The sequence below is a fragment of the Loxodonta africana genome, chromosome 6, assembly GCF_030014295.1.
Source record: "Loxodonta africana isolate mLoxAfr1 chromosome 6, mLoxAfr1.hap2, whole genome shotgun sequence".
In the NCBI taxonomy this organism is placed as follows: domain Eukaryota; kingdom Metazoa; phylum Chordata; class Mammalia; order Proboscidea; family Elephantidae; genus Loxodonta; species Loxodonta africana.
This window is the reverse complement of record NC_087347.1, coordinates 5,163,836-5,184,777: the sequence shown is the minus strand read 5'-3', so window position 1 is coordinate 5,184,777 and position 20,942 is coordinate 5,163,836. Positions and strand designations below refer to the sequence as shown.

The following is a 20,942-nucleotide window of genomic DNA, read 5'->3' as shown; positions in this document are numbered from 1 at the left end:
AGCAGGGCCCCACCACTGTCACCTGAACTCGGACTTCTTCAGTTCAGCCCAGTGAGCACTCAGCTGCACAGCCCCACAGGCCAGGTTGGGGTCTTGGGGTCTTAGGTCTCTCCCTCTGGAGTCCCCGGGGCCATTAAATGGCACCTGGATCCAGCATCCTCAGGCATGTCCAGAGCAGACATGGGCTTCTTGGATTGGGGGTCCTCATCATGCCCCAACCCAGAGTCTCCTCCAGCCCCCCGGGAAGGCACCACATTTGTGTTTGCCCCGAAAGCCTCAGGTTTGTGTAGCATCTTTGTTTGCTGGGACTGCCGTAACAAAGCACCTCAAACAGAGGTCTTACAAGAAGAGAAGTTTATGGTCTCACATAAACTCACAGTCTGGAGGCTGGGAGTCAGAATCAGGGTGTTGGCCGTGTTGATTTCCCCTGAGGCTCTGAGGCAGGATCTGCCCCACACCTCTCTCCCAGCCTCTGGAGATTGCTGGCAGCCCTTGCATTCCTTGGCTTGTGGCAGCATCACTCCCGTCCCTGCCTCCATCTTCACGTGGCTGTCTTCTCTCTGTGCTTGTCTCTGCATCACTTCTCCTCTTTTATTAAGGACACCAGCCACACTGGACCCACCCTGCTCCGTCATGACTTCCAGTTCACTTAACCGATAGCATCTTCACAGACCCTGTTTCCAACCAAGGTCACATTCACAGGTATCAGGGGTTAGGACTTCCCCATATATTTTCTGGGGAACACAATCCAATGCATAACGTAGAAGAGGAGCAACAGGTGGACAGACCCTCTCAGAACATTCCTGATCTCAGGGGCCTGGTGCAGGTATTTCTGAGGCACCATGGCTCATCATTTAATTTAGAGCAGAGACCACGGAAGCATCCTCCCCTCTACGGAGCAGCAGATCCCTGAGACGACAGACAGGGTGGGAAGTACCCTGATGACATGGCCAGGTGCCATCACCATATTCTTGGGGGGTTCCTGCCCACCTCCTCCCTCTACAGTGACACCCCCAGGGCTTCTTGGTGGTTGTCATCTCTGTCCTGGGCTGGAGTGTGCCCACCACAGATCACCATGTCCACATACCCCACCCAGCCAGCCAGGAGCTAGCCTAGGGGTCTCCCTAGAACAAACCCTCTTCCCCCAGCAGAGAGCTCCATCCAGCCCCCGCACCAGGGCCCAGGGGCAGAAACATCATGGAGCGTGAGGAAGGCCAACTCCAAAGGTGGTCCACTCCCTGGAGAACCACAATGGATCTGAGGACCCCTGAGGGGTTCTCAAATGCTCAAGTACCGGTACCTCACCTGGAAGACTCTAGAAATGGGAGTGGGGCTTCGGAGAACGTGGGTGGTGCAAACAGTTAACACATTTGGCTCTGACCAAAAGATTAGAGGAGCCCACCTAGAGGACCCTCAAAAGAAAGGCCTAGAAATCTACTTCCAAAAATCAGCCAAAAAGAACCCTATGGAGCACAGTTCTACTCTGACACACATGGGGTTGCCATGAGTCCACTTGATGGCAACTGGTTTCCTCTGGTCTTTGGGGTGCACCTAGAAGTCTGTGTTTTGTGAAAGGTCACAGCCAGGCCCAGAGCTAGGAAGTCAACACAGCCCCAAACCCGCCACTTTCCAGTTTGCCAGGAGGTGGCGCTGTGGGGCAGCAGACAGTGCTATTTCTCCTTCCTGAGTTTCAACTGCTGCTCCTGGCCCCAGCTGAAGGCCTGACTCCTGGCCCAGCTGAAGGTCTCACTCCCGCCCCAGCTGAAGGTCTCACTCCCCACCCCAGCTGAAGGTCTCCCTCCTGGCCCCAGCTGAAGAAGGTCTCACTCCCACCCCAGCTGAAGGTCTCACTCCCGCCCCAGCTGAAGGTCTCACTCCCCACCCCAGCTGAAGGTCTCCCTCCTGGCCCCAGCTGAAGAAGGTCTCACTCCCACCCCAGCTGAAGGTCTCCCTCCTGGCCCCAGCTGAAGAAGGTCTCACTCCCACCCCAGCTGAAGGTCTCCCTCCTGCCCCAGCTGAAGGGCTCAGTTCCCACCCAGGAGGGACGCCCCAGGGCTGCATTTTCCCTTGTGGTTCCTGTGAATACAGACAGTCCCCAGATTACAAAGGAGTTCTGTTCCTGAATCTGTCTTTAAGTTGAATATGCAGATAAGTCAGAACAGTTAGGTACAGTTCATATCTAATGTCCATTAGTCAATGTTTGTTTTAATGTACAGTATATAATGTACCTTTCTGTGCATAAAAAAACATTAAAGAAACACTTCCGGTACACTAAAACGTCTTTAACATAATGATACGGTAATAACAACGTTTCCATGTGTGTCACAAGGTAGCTCCTGTTTGCTGTTAGGAACCACTGTATGTACTTTGAATTTTTAATAGAATAGGCTTTACAGGCTTGTTTCCTAACTACGGTCGTGCTCAGTTGGACTTTCGTAAACCAGGAACTGCCTGTATGTCACACGAAGGAAGGTAGCTTAGCTTCGAGGTCTGCCATTACAAACAACCACGAGTCGGTGGCTTTAAAGAACAGCAGTTTATTTTCTCATGGGTCTGGAGGCTGAAAGTCCAAATCACGACCCTGGCCACATCGATTGCTTCTGCGGCCTCTCTCCTAGCTTCTGGTGTCTGCCGCGATCCCGGGCACTCCTTTGCTTGTAGCAGATCCTCGTGTGGCGTCTGTCTTTCCTGTGTGTGCCTGTGTCTCTTCTGCTCTTTTTACAAGACCCTGTGCAGAAGGGATTAGGTTCAGAGCCCAGGGTACTCAGGTACGACCTTATTAACATAACAACAACAAAAAAAAAACCCTGTTTCCAAACAGGGTCATATCAGGTAGGAGGGTTAGGACTTCCACCTTTCTTTGCAGGAGACACAATTCGGTCACAGTAAAACAGGGAAAGCTGTGCCTTTAAAAAAAAAAAAAAATCAAACTAAAAATTAAATTAGTAAAGTTAATGTTTTGAAACCTGGCCCTGCCAGGGCCTGATGCAGACCTTGTCCAGTTGGTGGGCTCAGGGGTCTTTCCCCACTGAACCTCTCAAGAGGAGCTGGAAGAGGAGTGGGTGTGTGTTTCCTGAAGCTCTCCATAATGGGACCACTGGTCCCAGGAAACCAGTCCCAATGGCATGAAAAGGAAGGAAACTAGCCCCTTGTCAGGCATGCGGCCCTTCTGGAAACATCTTTGTTCTCATTGCCTTTTCTTTCCTCATAGATTTACCTGCCCAGGTGCATAGCTTGCCAGGCGTGCAGAGTAAGTCCTTTATGCTGCAAATGGGCTGGTCTGTGTTTTCACGCTCTATCACGAGTGGTCAAGAAATCGCTGCCCCACGTCAAACCAGCTGCCATTGAGTCGACTCCAACTCATGGAGACCCCATGGGTGTCAGAGTAGAACTGTGCTCCATAGGGTTTCCAGTGGCTGCTTTTTTGGAAGTAGATCACCAGGCCTTTCTTCCGAGGTGCCTCTGGGTGGACTAGAACCTCCGGCCTCTCAGTTAGCAGCCAAGTGTGTTAACCGTTTGCACCCCCCAGAGACTCCATGTCAACACTTTGATTTTTCAAGCATTGTTTTGGTGATGGAAACTGCAAGTTTTATGCTGTAGTTCAGACCACTTCTAACTGATGCTTGGACAGGTTGTCGGCAGGCAGTCTTTGTCTGGATGTTTCTCAGTGGGCGGGTGAATGCAGGGGCAGATGATCCAATAGGCAAGGTAAGCACAGTGCTCACCTTGCTTACCAGATCTTCTTTTAGTGAACAATTTCACATTTTTTCACCACATCAAAGATTCTGTTTCTAGGGGTGGCTGACATCTGTCTCTCTACCAACCCCACAGTACCTCCCTACAGAATCAGAGCCTCTTTTCCAAATTTACAATCCCTGACAGGAGCAGGTGACCCAGTAGGCACAGTTTCTCGTGCTTGAACAATTTCACTACAGATTAGTAAGTGAGCACAAGTAAGCCTATGCTTACCTTGCTTACTGGATCATCCTCTCTGGATGGATGGATGGATGGATGGATGGATGGATGGATGGATGGATGGATGGATGGATGGATGGATGGATGGATGGATGGATGGATGGATGGGTGCGTGGATGGATGGATGGATGGATGGACGGATGGATGGATGGACGGACGGACGGACAGACAGGTTGTTCTTGGCTCTCCCTGGTGGAGTCTGCCTGGTGTCTGTCATAGATGGGCCTGAGCAGACCCCTGGTGAGAATGGTGGAGACAGTGAGCAGACAGATGAGGACGAAGATGTGGATGCAGCAGGCAAGCCCCAGTCTGGCGGCAGCAAAGTAAGTCCTGCCCCAGCCACCCCACCTGCCTGAGCCTTGAGCCCCTAAGGCTCTGACTTCCTGAACTGTAAATGTTCCTGAGGCCTCCACTGATGGAGCTGAGCACAAAGAGCCTCCTCTCCCCCCAAGACAGCCTCTGAGATCACGGAGCACTGCAGAGATTTAGCATAAGAAATCCAATGAACGGTGTGGGTGGGCACAGCCTGCTGGGAAGCCAGCGGGGACCCCAGCCAGGTGGGCCCTGGGCCATGTGTGGGCAGTGTGTCTGTCCCTCAGTTAATTGATACTGACCCATCCTCCTGCGTCTGCGCCTGCGCCTGCTCAGAAGAAGCGCCTCCTTGCCATCCACAACCTGAACCTGGAGGACGACTCAGATGACTTCACCCAGTCCCGACATCATGCCCTGCACCTGTCCTCTGTCCTCACAGCTGTGGACGGCCCACAGGTCAGTAGGCTGCCGTGTCTGCCCCCCATAACATGAGGGACAGGTGCCCAATGCCAGGTGGGGGCAGCAGTGCAGAAGAGCAGTGTCTGATGGCCAAGCTCTAGGGCACGGTGGGCCGGGAAAGGTGGGTGGGTTTTGACTTGAAAGTCCTGCATCCCAAGGAGCTGCCACCCCGGTAGACCTTCTGAGGCTGATGGAGCCCTGTGCTCAGCCCCTCACAGATGACCCAGGTGCAGACGAGACCACCTTGCAGGACACTGTGGCAGTAGAGGCTGACAGGGGGGCCCCCGGGTCCCAGCCCCGTCCTGAAGAGCAGAGAGACGGCCCCTCGACCGCCAGACGACACTCCTTCGCTGAGCTCTACCCACCTGGAGACACCTGTGGGGCAGCCCTGGGGGAAGCTGCCACAGCCGGTGGGTGCCTTGGCCGGGGTCCCCCCGATCCACTGTGCATGGGGAGGGGACACCAGGAAACCTGCCCCTTCACCCCAGCTTATGAAGACACAAAAAAAACACTTGTCGTGGAGCCGACTCCAACTCCTGGCAGCCCCGTGTGTGTCAGAGCAGAACGGTGCTCCACAGTTTTCAATGGCTGTGACCTTTTGGAACTAGATCACCAGGCCTTTCTTCCAAGGCGCTTCCGGGCGGAGTGGAACCTCCTACATTTTGGTTAGCAGAGAGCGTGTTAGCCACCACAGACTGACTTAAAGTAGCCCCTCCTTCAACATGCTGTGCAGCCATGGAAAATGCCACCGACACCCTGTCTCCCAAGGCTGGGTGCTCAGAGCCTCCCAGCTGCTAGGGAGGATGCTGAGCTGGTTCTCTGAGAGGAATAGGGCCATCGGCCACCCAGCTGACCACCTCAACCCCAGACGAGGCAGCTCCAGCTGAGCTGCCCCAAAAGCCGGGGCACAGGCCCTGTCTGGGTGCCCTCCCACCCGGCCTGGTGCAGGCTGCTGGCAGATGGGCATCCTCGAACGTCACCCCTGCCCGGCCCTTCGTCAGACGGCCTTTAAGGGCTGACGCCTCAGTCTGCTCAGGTTAATCTTGTTGTCAGCCGGCTTTGCTTCATAATGAAATCTGCAGGCTCCCCCAACAAATTGCCGTCTTTTCCTGTGCCCTGTGGGTATGTACTCTGGGCTTCAGGAGTTGGGGGCCCGATTGGTGCAGGCACAGATGTGACCAGAGAGGAGGCACAGCCGCCCCACAAACATGTTTCTGCTTAACCGCAGCACGGTGGCCCAGCATTCGGGGGAACCTCGTGAAGACACCGTCTGTAAGGAAACCAGTCGGGTTTCCGCTTCTGCGTTTTCACTGTATTGCAGAGACAGAGCCTCCTGATGTCTCGCAGTGAATGGGATCCTGGAGGCTTTGGGGCGGGGAGAGGTGGGCCTTTACTTCCCCCTAAATAATGGAGTCCCTGGGTGGTGCAAACGGTTAAAGTGCTCAGCTGCTAACTGAAAGAGTGGAGGTTGGAGTCCACCCAGAGGCACCTTGGAAGAAAGACCTGGCAATCAACTTCCAAAAAATCAGCCGTTGAAAACATTATGAGCGCAGTTCTACTCTGACACACATGGGGGCGCCGGAATAAACGGGTGCACATTGACCAAGCCACAGGGCCGGGGCTTGCACAGACTTTCAGTTCCTCCCGTGATCCCCAGTCACCTGACAATTTGGGGCGGGGGAGCGGAGAGGTGAGGATGGTGGGAGAGGTGAGTGAGAGAGGCTGGATAAAGCTGAGACAGAGCCTGGGAACTGGGCAGTTCTGAGGTTGAAGCCTCAATTTGCCCATTAATTAACTGCCCTATTTCCTTGATTCTAAGACATGGTTTCACATACCCAGACTGAAAAAACCCAAACCCACTGCCGTCGAGTCGATTCTGACTCATAACAACCCTATAGGACAGAGTAGAGCTGCCCCACAGGGTTTCAAAGGAGTGGCTGGTGGATTTGAACTGCCGACCTTTCGGTTAGCAGCTGAGCTCTTAACCACTGAGCCACCAGGGCTCCGTCAGCATCTCTTAAATTGGGAGCGTCTCCAGTCGACGTGATAAGAAAGCAGCGTGTTAGGGTTCACTCGCGGTGTAGCCTCTTTCTTAATGTCACCTCCTACAGTCTACGGGGACTGAGATTTAGTGAAACAGGGCATGCCATGTGCTCACATGACTTCACCTACTGTGCCTCGGTTTCCTCGTTGCAAAAAGGGGTTAACAATGCCTACCTCATCCCGTGATTGTACGACAGGATGAGATGGTGGCACCAGCTTCTATGGCTGCATAACAAATGGTCACAAAGCTTAAAAGAGTTTGTTAGCTCACTGTTTCCGTGGGTCAGGAGTGTGGCCATGGTCCAGCTAGTCCTCTGCCTGGTGTTCTCACAAGGCTGAGACTGAGTTGTTGGCCAGGACCAGGGTCTCATCTGCAGCTAACAACAACGGCTGATCTCGGCTGGGCTCCTCACATGGTTGGCAGGACAGCAGGGCTGGCTGGTGTAGGGTGCAGCTGCTAATCTCCATCTCTGCTCTATGTGGTCTCTCAGGAAGGGCAGGCTGGGTGGGTTCTCAAGGGAAACAGAAAACGCACAAGGCTCAGTTCATTTGGGCTGTTGGCAGGATTCACGGCACTGATATGACCGTGTGTCAAGTACAGAAATATCTGTATCCTTGGCAGATGCCTTGTGTGTGAGTGTGGACCCTGACGCTCTTCCTTGTACCCCTCTGCCCCCTGGTGCTATGTGAGTCTCCACCCAGGCCCTCCTTTCCCTTGATCTCTCATTTCCCTTCATTGGATCCATTGGCTTTCAGCTTTCACATCCAGGTAATTCAAACCTGCCCTTGCTCCCAAGGCACCAACAGGAGAGACCAGCTCTTGCCCCAGTACCTGGCTGATGTGGACACCTCGGATGAGGACTCCGTCAGAGCCCATAGGATGGCCACCCACCATGCGAAATGGAGAAGCCAGACTCCGTCTGAGAGTCAGGTAACAGTGCCGCAGAAAAATCCAATCCTGTCCTTTGTTCAAGGGGTGCCTTTCACCCCAACACCAAGTCATCTGAGAGAAATGAAAGTTTTCAGGGCTTGTTAGCTGCCTTCGAGTCGGTTCCCACTCATAGCAACCCTCTGCACAACAGAAGGAAACACTGCCCTGTCCTGCACCATCCTCACAATCATTGCTATGTCTGAGCGCATTGTTACAGCCACTGTGTCAGTCCATCTCGTTGAGGGTCTTCCTCTCTTTCACTGGCCCTCTGCTTTACCAAGCATGACGTCCTTCTCCAGGGCCTGGTCCCTCCTGACAACACGTCCAAAGTGTGTGAGACAAAGTCTCACCATCCTCACTTCTAAGGAGCATTCTGGTTGTACGTCTTCCAAGACAGACGTGTTCGTTCTTCTGGCAGTCCATGGTACATTCAATATTCTTTACCAACATCATAATTCAAAGGCATCAGTTCTTCTTCGGTCTTCCTTATTCACTGCACAAGGCTACTTAATGGAGAAAGAGCCCTGGTGGCGCAATGGTTAAGCAGTCAGTTGCTAACCAAAAGGTTGGCAGTTCAAACCACCCAGTGGCTCCACAGGAGAAAAGACCTGGCCATCTGCTCCCATAAAGATTGCATCCTAGGAAATCCTTTGGGGTAGTTCTACTCTGTCACTTGAGGTCACCATGAGAAAGAATCAATTTGATGGCCAGAGGAGAAAGACCTGGTGATCTGCTCCCATAAAGATTACAGCCCAGGAAACCCTGTGGGACAGTCCTGCTCTGTCGCATGGGGTAGCCGTGAGTCAGAATTGACCTGACAGCACACAGCAACAACCCTTAATGGAGACATGAGATGTCATCAAAATGTGTGTTTATACTCAGTCAAGCATTATGTCTTTTACAAGAAGAGGAAAGTATTTCACCAGTCGTTTTATGTGATTGGCAGGCTTTACATAGTTTAAAAGAAATCCCACTGAGGATACTTAAACCCTGTTAACTCGGTGAAGACTCACATTGCAGAGGTTGGCCTATGACATTGTTCACCACAGGTGTCCTACAGTTCCTATGTCCCCTCACTCATTTACAGGACGGCCACATTTGCAGATGAGTGGTTTAAGACAGAGCAAGCAAGTTTCACTGTGGGGGGGGAGGTGGTACTGTCTATGTGAGGCCATCATGTCTGATCCCCCTGGGCTCCTATCCATGAAGCCGTGGGGTTGGGAAGCCAGCTGGGGTTGCAGCTGACAAATCCAGAGGAGGGTACGTGGGTTGCTCTGAGGGAGAATCCTGAACCGCAGCCCCGCCGAGGTGGGTCTTGGGGACACTTTCAGGATCTGGGGACCCTCCTGGAAGATTTGGGGGGAGGGCAGGGGCGCATCTGGGGAGCGTCTCCTCAGCACCCCTAGGCCAGCCAGGCTCCAGGCTCTCAGGCACATGCACGTAAAACGAACCAAGTGAGCCAAAGGTTGAGCACGTTCTGGAAAGGCCTGGAAGCAGCCTGGAGATGGATGGCATGTGGCTGTGGTTGTTGCCGTTCACCATACTAAAGGAGGGACCAACAGACCAGCCAGGCTCAGAGAGGCCCAGGGCTCCCCCTAGCTGCACAAGTGCTGCTCTTCAGGGAAGCCCTGTCTGCCCCAGAGCCCCCACCCCTGCTGTGCCCTCAGGGACCTGGAGCAGAGCTTGGGCTCTCTGCCGCCCCGGGCTACGGACAACTATTCTCCAAGGCCTGGGCTGAATCGGGAAATTACTAGACTGCCCACCCTGGAGGCCTCCGGCAGGGGGAGTCCCCAGCCACCAGGGGCTCCGGGGCAGGAGAGCTAGGCAAAGGCTTTTTCACGTATAGGGAAGGAGTCAGGCACAGGCTCTTCCAACCTCAATACCCCTTCGCCCTGAGCCCCAAGGAGTGGTGTTCCAAGCACCAGACTTTTATTGTTGCAGGTACCTTCCGGTTGGTTCCGACTCACAGTGACCCTACGTACAACAGAACAAACCCTGCCCGGTCCTGCGCCATCCTCACAATCGTTGTGCTTGAGCCCATCTTGGCAGCCACTGTGTCAGTCCACCTCACTGGGGGCCTTCCTCTTTTCCGCTGACCCTCTACCTTACCAAGCATGATGTCCTTCTCCAGGGGCTGGTCCCTCCTGACAACATGTCCACAGTATGTGAGATGTACTCTCGTCATACTCGCTTCTAAGCAGCGTTCTGGCTGTACTTCTTCCATGACAGATGTGTTCATCCTTCTGGCAGTCCATGGTGTAGTCACAGTTCTTTTAAAAAGAGCCCTTTTTAGCACAGAGCCCCTGGGTAGTGCAAGCAAGCAGTTAATGCACTCACCTACTAACTGAAAGGTTGGAGGTTCGAGTCCACCCAGAGATGCCTCAGAAGAAAGGCCTGGTGATCTCCTTCTGAAAAATCAGCCACTGAAAACCCTGTGGAGCGCAGTTCTGCTCTGACACACATGGGGTTGGCTGGATTCAAACCGACAACCTTTTGGTTAGCCGATGAGCATGTCAACCATCTGCACCACCCAGACGCTCATCCCTGAGAACCGTGTTTCTAACCCAGCTCTCACAGACATGCCCTAGGCGGGTGGAGAGCTCCGGGAAGTGCTGTTTTCTTGTGGCCAGCCTTTGTGATTGCCCGTTATCTGTTGTCTGCTTTTGCCTGTGTTCATGGTAACGGCTTTCTGGATGAGGACTGATCAGGAAGGCTTTACCCAAATGATTGTTCACACCAAAAGCCCACAACACAGCACTTGGTACGATGAAGCTCCCCTGGAGCTGAGATAGAGCAGGGAGCAGGCCCGGTCGCCCCTCACCCCCTAGAGCCAGCCCAGGGCAGTCGATGGCCAGTTCAGAGGCAGGTCGGGGTGCAGACGCTGATTCCACGTCCACGTGAAAGCTTTACCAGCTGCTGCTGCTCGTTCTAATCCATCACCTCTGTTCCTGCTGCATTTGTTATTGGTAAATTTTGGCATAGTGTCTGAAGTGTGAGGAGTCCACACCTGGTTTTACGCCCTACATATTGAAGTAGCGGGACGGCCCTCACAACTGAGCCCACACGGCCCCGTGTCATCAAGCCACAGACCCTCGTCCGTGCATACGGATATGCAGCCCCATCAGCTGCTGCTCCTGGCTAAGGGACAAGAGTAAAGGCAGCCCTGGTGAGATTGCTCTCAAGAACCAGAGAAGCAGGTGCTCCCTGGGGTTATCTGAAAGGGGGTCCAATGGCCCTCAATGTCGGTGGAAAGCCAGGGTTTTGTTGAATTTGTCATGTCCTTGCTGTCCTGGGACCCCACCACCACATGGTCCTGGATGTGGCCAAGGGCTGGTGAGAAAGCAGCATGGATCCACCGTGCTACTGTCTCAGCTCAGAGCTTTGCTGGCCCCCTAGCCCCCTGCCACCTCCCTGCCCACCCCACATGCAGCCCAGCCTTCTACACCCCACTGGGCTCCTCTGTTTCCCTCCCGGGACCGGAATGAACACTCCCCCACTGGTCATTGTAGGACACTCATCTTTCTTCTTCGCTCCTGTGTGACATTTGACAAGGACACTGGTCAAGTCAGGACACTCCTTTCCCACCACTGAAGTGGTGGCCACATGTGACGCAAACTGTGCTCTCAGGGGGACAAAGGCTGTCTGCTGAGCAGCCTCTCCCGAAGGGACTGACTGCTACCTCTGTGGCCAGAGGTGCCCCCAATTACCGGCAGCGGCCCCAATCCCTCACCCAACTTAGCCCTCGTGTGTACACGTCTTAGTTCATATTCTTCTTCTCTGGGCAGATCTGCCCACTTGAAGCCCTCAGTGCTATTGAGATCAAATTAATTACCTGCCGCACAATGTCAGAGCATCTTCACTCTGACGGTACCATTTCCGGCTTTTAAAACGAGGGGAGCCGTAAATGAGGTAATGTTAGGCAAGAGGCCTCGGCTGGGCTAGGGAGAAAGTGGAGAAAGAATTGATTTTCTCACGTCTCAGTCTGGGAGCTAATAGGTACTGGGTGACTCAAGTGTCTGATGACTCAAGGGACGAGGATGTCACACTTTTGGCCACTTTGGGTTGTCACCTGGCATGCCACCTGTCCCCCTCAAGGCCCAAAGCTCTTAGTAGCTAATGACTTTTACTTTGACCCTCATGGCCAGGCTAGTTCAGCCTTCCTGGGCTAATCCATGTGGGGAGAGACAGCAGTGCCCATCAGTAACGACACTGTCACACCTTTGGGGTGTAGCTTCCTTGACTTGCTGGACCTGTCACCTCTCCAGCCCAACACCCCAGTACTACCCCCAGCTTTGGCTTGGTGTCCAAAATGCTTGGGGTTAGAAATCAAGTGTCAGAGTGAGCTTTCCAGGTGATACATGGTGGTGGCCTGAGCTGTGCTCCTGCATTCCGGGAGCTGGGTGCTTGCTCAGAGGAGGGTACTGTGTCCAGCTCTGCTGGCTCCTCTGGTCACTGTTTCCCTCCCTCTGCTGCAGATCTTTGAACGGGCAGGAGAGAGGCCTGCAGCCCTGGTAAAGGAGGCCAGGCTGCTGACATGGGCGTTCAGGAGGAGTTGCTCAAGGCTCCACAGCTCATCTTTTGGGCTCATGAACATGCTAGAGAGCAGGACATTTGTGCACCGCATGCCCCCACGGGGTCACCGTGCCAGCCAGGCTGCCCTCATGCGCCGTGTCCCAAGCTGTGCGTCTGTGGGCTGAGCACAGGGGAGAGAATCAGGGTGGCCAGCGTGAAGCCTTCTGAGGGATGAGAGTCCAGCCCAGACACTCCAGAGGCCCCCACTCAGTCCTGCAGCTTCTGGGTGGGGGTCCTGGGGTCCGTCCACTGAAGCAGCATGGGGTCTCCGCCTGCATCGTCTGTGAACCAAAATCAGCACGTGGGGTCACTTTACAGGGGAAAAAAAAAGTGCAACAAAAACCCTTGATCTAAGGTCAGGGTGTGGGTGTGCACGTGGGTGTGCATGTGGGTGTGCCTGTGTGTGCATGAGTGTGTGCGTGTTTGTGCATGTGCCAATGTGCATGTGTGATTGTGTGTGTTTCTGTATGTGCCCGTGTGCATGTGTGTCTGTGTGTGTGTATACGTGTGACTGTGTGTGTGCATGTGTGTCTGTGTGTGTGTGCCTATGTGTGTGTCTGTGTGTGTAAGAGTGTATATGTGCCTGTGTGCATGTGTGTCTGTGTGTGCATGAGTGTGTGTGCACTTATTCACTTACAAAGTAGAAATGGTCCTTGCTTTCAGAAGAAGTTCCAACCGTCTGCCCCTCTCAGGAGCCCCATGGGGTCCCGCCTGATGGGCAGCCCTGGGCTCCTGTTTCTTGGGGGGGCTCCATGGTGTCTCATCCCACTTACACTGGGAGAAAGCTGTGCTCCTATCAGACCAGGAGACTCAACAGGCCAGAGTCACAGCAGCTCCTTCCAGCCACCGTGGCCTCTGCAGACTTCGATCGTTGAGCTTCCTCCAGAAAGCTGGCTGTGGTAGCTGAGCATCCACTCCCGCTCGATCCCAATCCCATTAGCCAGTGTGCTCACTCTGGGAGACCCAGCAGTGCCGCCTCCTCGCCTGTCTTAATAGGTTCCCTTCAAATAGGAAATTCAATGATTGTGGGCAGTAACCCGGGCTGGCAGAAGAGCTGGGGTCAGGGGAGAGGTTGATGCTGGCAGAAGGCACCTGTGGGTGGTTTCCTGGTGTCTTTCCACTCAGCACTCCAGTGCCAGCGGGGTGACTCACCCCTTCCGGAAGGGAGGAGTGGGAGGTGGCGAAATTCTCAGGGTGGCAGTCCCATGGGGCCCTCACCCCACACTTATAAAAGTCTACTTTGTGGGGTCAGAGGCCAGCTGCCAAAATCCAGAGTGAATGAATGAGTGCACGAGGAAACAAGCAAATGAACACACACACTTTCTGTCTTCCCTGATTGTCTTATTAAGTCGAGGTCTGAATCTGCAATATCAGAAGATTCAGCAGACACTGCCCACGTGGCTGCCTTCTAGCAGGGCTTCCGATTAAGGCACGTCCTGGGGGCTGATAGGGTCAGGGCCCTCGGGGCTGCAGAGGTCAGGGGAGGATGGGAAAGGGGGGTGCAGTCTTAACTGGGGTGCTCATGAGCCTTCACCAGGATGTGGAAGAGGGGCAGGAAGGTGCTCTCCAGTGACTCTCTAAGGTCCCCAGGTAGGAACGGCAGGTGGGAGGCAGGGTGAGGCCAGGTGGGGTGGGGGAATGGAGGATGAGTGCAGCCGTAATGGCCGTCCAGGCTGCGCAGAGCCTCCCGGCCGTGTTAGAGCTGGGCCCCCCTCCAGAGATGAGGTTCTGAGCAGGGCAGCGCTGCTCTCTGGCTGGCGGCTGCTGGTTACGAGGCTCCCTCTGGCTATTCCGCTGGGAACAGACTGGGTGGACGGTGGAGGCAGGGAGACTAGTTACAGGGCTGTTGTGATACCTGGGCAAGAGATGGTGGAGGGATGGACCTGGAGAGGAAGTGTGTGGCAAGGGGCAGAGCTTGGATGCCTTTGGAAGGGAAAGCCAGCAGGATGGGTACGTGGGGTGGGGGAGGGGAAGAAAGAGGGAAACCAGGCTGATTCCACAGAATTTGGCCTGAGCAAGCTTTGAACAATGGAGCAGCCTTCCACCCAGGTGGGAGTCCCATGGCAGTGCTGAGTTTGAACAGCCCACGGGAAGCTGAGGAAAGGCAGGCCAGAAGTCCAAAATCAAGGGTCATCGGGTGAGTTCCTTCTGAGGCTCCGAGGCAGAATGGGTTCCAGGTCTCTCTTCTAGCTTCTGAGAGCTGCCAGCAAGCCGTGGGGTTCCTTGGCTTGGAGACACGGAGCCCCAATCTCTGCTTCTGTCTCTGCATGCCCTTCTTCCCCATCTCTGTGCCGCAACCCCCTCTCCTTTCTTTCATAAGGACACGAGTCACTGGATTTGGGGTCCACCCTAAATCCAGGTTGATCTCATCCCCGGATCCTAAACCTCATTACATCTGCAAAGACTTCCTTTCCAAATGAGCTCACATTCGCAGGTGCCGGGGTTGGGACGCGGACATGCCTCCTCAGGGGCACCATTTCAGCCCACTACACACAACTCCCTTCACTTACCACGCGTGTTCCCAGGCAGGCAAAATCGCCGTTGGTCTCCTGCCAGCCCAGAGGTAACGCTGCCAACTGAATGGAATCTCTCCCCTGCACACCCACAAAGCCGTCTTTACATGACCAGCCACAGCACGAGCCCGCATGGGAACTTGACAAACAGCTGTTTCATGAATAGTTGGCCGGGGTGTGGACAGGGCATAGCCACTGGAGCCGACCCCATCCAAGGCCCACCCTGCCTCTTACTGAGTGACATTTCCCCACCCATAAAATAAGGGTGATGACCAATATACCAGGTGCCATTGAGTCAGTTCCGACTCATGGTGACCCACACAACAGAGCTGGACTGTGCTCCACAGGGTTTTTAATGCCTGGTTTCTCAGATGTAGGTCACCAGGCCTGTCTTCTGAAGCACCTCTGGGTGGACTCCAACTTCCAACCTTTTGGTTGGCAGCTGAGTGTGTTAACTGTTTGCACCACCCAGGGCCTCCTTCCAGGTGTGGTTGTTGTGTCCCACCAAGTCCATTGCAACTTAGAGCAACGCCATGTGTGTCCGAGTAGAACTGAGTATCTGTGACCCTTCAGAAGTAGGTCCCCAGGCCTCTTCTCCTGCAGAGCCGCCCACCTTTCACTCAGTAGCCAGAGGCGAAAGCTAAGTTTAGCTCTAAGTTTCTTACTGTTGAAATCCTTACGGGAGAGGATCGCCATTGCGTTGGCAGGGTTCCTTTCCAGGCATTAGAAAGGGCAGAGATGCAGGCAAAGGGACAAGCCCAGCCGCCGCAGGGGCCTGCCGGAGGCTCAGAAGTCCACAGGGTAGGGGTGTAGGGACTGCACCAACAGGTCCCTTCTTCTCTGGCTTTCACCACCAGGGAACACCGACCAATGGTAGACAGGGAGCGGGGACGTTTATCCCCCAGCATCCGCGCTGCAGCACTGCCAGGCAGGCTGCTTCTGTCCCCAGGTTCTAGGAAAGCGCCCTCTCTTGCCCCTTCAGGCCTAGGGCTGGGACTAGCCAGTTGCCATTGAGTCAACCGCAACTCATGGTGACCCCGTGTGTGTCAGAGTAGACCTGTGCTCCCGAGGGTCTTCAGTGCCTGACTTTTCAGAAAGAGATCGCCAAGCCTTTCTTCTGAGACCCGTCTGAGTAGACTCAAACCTTCACCCTTTCAGCTAGCAGCCAAGTACATTAAGCATTTGCACCACCCAGAGACTGCAATAAGGATAATTAGAGGCTGGATTAAAGGAGGCGCACCGGCACCTCACAGGTGCTAAACACTCGTTTAGTCCCCCTCCTTCCAGGCCCCGTTCGTGCCCCAGCTCCAATTACAGCTATAATCCCATTTAACAAAAAGTCAGGACAAAAATTGAAAACTCTGTTCAAGAAGCGGAGAAATAGCTATAGTACAGACTAAAATGCTCACCAGAGGCCAGTACCAAGTTTAGGTCTGAGTTTCCTACTGTTTTTTTATTGTTGGGTGCTGTCGAGTCGATTCCAACTCGTAGCAACCCCATGTGACAGGGTAGAACTGCCCCGTAGGGTTTCCTAGCCTGAAGTCTTTATGGGAGTAGATCACTGGGTCTTTTCTCCCGTGGAGCCTCTGGGTGGGTTTGAACCACCAACTTTTTGGCTAGCAGCCACCCACTTAACCATTGTGCCACCAGAGACCCCTAAATTTCTTACTAGCCAGAGGAGAGGGAGATACAGGCAGTGCAGTCCCCAGGTTACGAACGTCCAACTCACGGACAGCTAGGACTCGCCCTGGGAAACGACTACGCCAACCCCCACTCACAACAAAGTCTTCATCACAATCGCCTCCACTTGCTGGGCCTGCAGTTTTGAAATCACTGGAAGACTTAGAGCCTTTTCTTGCACTAAAGTACCAAAATGATAGTCATAACACTACCATTCCGACTCACAGCGACCCTGTAGGACAGAGTAGAGCTGCCCCATAGGGTTTCCAGGGAGCAGCTGGTGGATTGGAACTGCCGACCTTTTGGTTAGCAGCCAAGCTCCTAACCCCTGCACCACCAGGGCTCCGCTAAAGTGCCCACTGCTGTTGAGTCAACTCAGACTGACTGAAGTACCAAAACCAAAACCAAACCCAGTGCCGTCGAGTCGATTCCGACTCGTAGCAACCCAACAGGACAGACTAGAACTGCCCCATAGAGTTTCCAAGGAGCGCCTGGTGGATTCAAACCGCCGACCTCTTAGTTAGCAGCCATAGCACCTAACCACTACGCCACCAGGGTTTCCCACAAAAGTACCAAACAGAAAAACCAAACCCAGTGCCGTTGAGTCGGTTCTGACTCATAGTGGCCCTGTAGGACAGAGTAGAACTGCGCCATAGAGTTTCCAAGGTTAAATAAGAACCGTATGCACCTGTTTCAAACCCACCAAACACCCAGTGCCGTCGAGTCGATTCCGACTCATACGAGTCATCTGTTTGAACTTACCTACAAATTCAGCTTGAAGACACAGCTAGGAACAGGTCTCGTCCAAAGCCTGGCATCTGCCTGTCCTGGGATAGATGTATCCCCTCTGAGAGGAGAGACAAGTTCATCCCAGGTGGCAGACGTTTCCGGCCCTAAACTCAAGAAGGGATTCGGTATGAAGGGTGCCTCCCATTGTGTCTTAAAAGACATCCCCATGATGGCCTCACGACTTCATCCACAGTTTTCCGAAGTCACAGAGACGGTGTTCCTCTGGGCACCGCTCGGGCAGCTCCACCAGGTGCGTGGCAGGTGGAGACGAGTGATGCGAGGCGGGTGCGGATGCTGTGGCTATTGTGCAAGTTCAAGGCAGGACCCAGAGCCCTAGGGGGACGTCACATTTCTGTGCAGATGAGGCCACCTAGCCATGGTGCGCTTCCAGCTTCACCCCAGGAGAGAGCAGAGAGAACCCGGAGAAATGAGTCATTAACACCCCTGCTAGCCTCCAGCTGGCGAGATTTAAACATCCAGGCCGCCATCTTGGTTAAGCACCTTCGTTCCAGAGCTGGGAGCCAAACGAAAGGGCACGGGGACCCAATTTGGTGGGGCCAGAACCAGTTGCTGTCGCGTCAACCCCAGCTCATGGGGACCCCGTGTTTGTCAGAGTAGAGTTGCGCCGTGCAGTGTTTTCAGTAGCTGATCTTTAAGGACTGCAATCTCTCAGATCACCAGACCTTTCTTCTGAGGCACCTCTGGGTGGACGTGAACTTCCAACCTTTCAGTTAGCAGCCAAGCATGTTAGCCATTTGCACCACCCAGGGACTCCAATTTGGGGGGCAGAGGGAAGGTTTGTTAGCTCATCGTAAAAACATAACATCCAATCAGATAAGGGCCACCCATAGCCACCAAGGAAATCTGATGTCTTGTTCAAGATGGCAGCTCTCAGCCATGGGGAGAGCCTGGTTCTGTAGGGCTGGGACTGGGGAAAAGTGGTTTAGGGGATGGATGGAGACCAGATCCTGTGGGAACTTCAGCAGTGGTCCAGGACATGGCCGAGTGCCCAGAGCCCAGCCTCTCAAGAACCGTGGCTCTGGGCCGTCAGGAGGAGGGGCACTAGTTCACTCACTCATTCATTGCAGCCCCTCGTCACCATCGTGCACACGGACACCGACCTGGAAGAGGAGACCCTGAGGAGAAAGCTGGAGGAGATGACCAGCAACGTCAGTGACCAAGGCACCTCATCTGAGGAAGAGGAGGGCCAGGACACATCAGCGGAGTCAAACAGGAGTGCCTCCAGTGGGGGCCTCCCAGGGGTGGCCCCAAAGGTGAGGCCATGACTGGAGTGTCTTGCTAGGACACAGGGAGGGTACGGACTGGAACCCATGATTGCAGCCACCCAACCATTGGTAAAAAGCCCCCAGCCCCCTCAGCACAGGTGGTATCTCAGTCACCTAGTGCTACTGTAACACAAACACCACAAGTGGGTGCTTTAAAGGACAGGAATTTATTGTCCTACAGTTCCGGCCATGTGGATTCCTCCCCTGTAGGTGCTCCCAGGCGTTCCGTGGCTCCCTGGCTCTAGACGGTCCTCACGTGGCATCTAACCTGCTCTGGTCATCACTCAGTAGTGATTAGGTTTAGGACTGGCCCTGTGCTGATATGGCCTCACTAACATAACAGATAACACCCTATTTAAAAATAGGATCACATCCACAGGTATAGGGGTTAGAATTCTAACACCTGTTTGTGGGGACACAATTCAATCCCTGACAGCGGCCAACCCAGGGTGCCGGCTGAAGGCTGAAGGCCCATGACGGGAGTCACGAGGGGTGACTGGCCCCTGGCTGGGCAGCTGGCCGGCAGCTCCAGGAGTGGAGGGAGAAGAGAGCATTGGGGACCCATCTTGGTGGGAATCCTACAGCCCTTCCCATTCCCAGGTGAGTGCAACCAGAAGACAGAGAGACAGATGGGACACAGAGCTTCAAGGCCCCCAGGACCACGCCCCACCCACCAGGACCACAGACGAGGCGCTGTCAGAGCTGGAGGACAGAGTGGCTGTGGCGGCCTCCCAAGTCAAGCAGGCAGAGAGTGAGGTAACCCCTACGGGTGGAGGGAGCTCGTGGTGATGCAAGGATAGACAGAGAAGGTGTGGCAGGTCCAACACTGCAAACAAGCCGCCCCAAAGCCCCTTCCCCTTTGGCTCCGCATGTGCATTCATGAAGGCAGGAAATGAGTCTGGAGATTTCTGTAGGCACCGTGCCCACCCCCTGGAATGCCCCTACCCTGTCCTTTATTCCACTTGGAGCTGGTGAGGGGCAGCCAGGGGCCTCCAACACAGGGAAAGGGGCAGAGTACTTACCACTCCCTGTCCCATGCAGAGCAGCCCAGACATACCCAGAATTTAGGGCTCACCAGGGCTCAGGATAGGACTCTGCCCCCGAGGGTCACCCCCATGATCCCATGTGGTGGATTGCAGAGTTGAGTTTGGGTGCAGGATGTGTCACGGTGTTGGTGTGCAAAGACTGAAAATACAGAGCCAAAGCATCTGGGCCCCCGGGACAGCCAATGGGACTGGACAGTTACAGAGAAGAGAGGGTCACCCAGACCTGGGGGACAGCCAGCACCCCCACCCCTTCTCTCCCTTTTCATCAGCCAAGTGCCCAATCCTCTGCAAGGAAGGGCCACATCACCCATAGCCATTTGCACTAGGAGGAGCGAGCCAGGCTGAGGATTTCTCATCCTCTGTTCCCTCCTGAACTCACAAACTGTCATCAGATGCCTAGAAAGTGGCAGGTTATTTGCAGGGCACAGCAGCTGCGGCTGCAAGGGTCTTAGACAGAGCACCCCCTTCATGCAGCTCACATTTTAGTGAGAGAAAAGAGACTCAAACAAACAACATCCATCAGTTCATGAGGAGGCTGTGAAGGCAATATTAACCCATAGAGTGCTGGAGTGGGGCTACTTCCATAAGGGGGCAGGGAGAGACATCAGGAGAAGAAGCCCGCATGGGAAGCCTAGGGACAGGAGTCCAGGCCAAGGGACAGAAGGGCAAAGGCCTTGGGGTGGCATCGAGCCTGGTGTGTCAAGGGTCACAGTGGAACCCCGAGCCTGGAGCAGAGGGAGTAAGGGGAACAGAAGGTAGGCCCGGGAGGAAAGCAGATCACAGAGAGCCCTGAGGGCTGGGAGGAAGAATCTGGGGAGTTGTTGGAGGGATCTGAACCAGGAGAGACAGACCTGGTTTCCATGTTCATAAGCTTCTTCTGCTGCTGTTGGAGGCGTAGCCTCTAAGGGTAGGGCAAGAATGGTGCCAGTGGGGGGCGGGGGGCAGAGTGCCTGGGTCAAGGTAGGATTTGAAATCTTGCCAGGAAAGCAGTTTGGCCAACCTCCATGGAGCCTTGCCCCCTAAAGAAGGGCCCTGTCCCTTGGAGCCCCAGCCAAGCCATTCCCTGAATCACTGCCCCTCCTTCAATCCCTGACGGGAGCCAGACCTCCTGATGTGCCTCCAGAACATGTATGAATCCCCTTTCTCCCTCCACCTGGTAGGTGGTCATCAAGGAACACCCAACCCCCTCCCCAACAACCATGGAAGATGAATGGGACCACTAGGAAGTGCCTCGGCTTAGGCTGCCCTTCATAAGGGCAAACAAACGTAAAATTGGCTCCATGAGTGAAGAAGGGGGCGGCAGCTCCCTCTGTTCCGTCTGAGTGTCCTCTGCCTA

At 54.4% G+C, this 20,942-nt stretch overlaps 1 protein-coding gene across 1 annotated transcript in view; it reads left to right on the top strand.

Moving 5' to 3' along the window:
- MLPH (melanophilin) overlaps positions 1–20,942 on the top strand; it is a 47,812-nt gene that overhangs the window by 17,718 nt on the left and 9,152 nt on the right. Inside the window, exons 4-7 of the mRNA XM_064287384.1 lie at positions 4,195–4,298; positions 4,624–4,743; positions 18,363–18,548; positions 19,161–19,316. Coding sequence (XP_064143454.1) covers positions 4,195–4,298; positions 4,624–4,743; positions 18,363–18,548; positions 19,161–19,316 — 566 coding nt within the window. The remainder of the gene's footprint in view (positions 1–4,194; positions 4,299–4,623; positions 4,744–18,362; positions 18,549–19,160; positions 19,317–20,942) is intronic.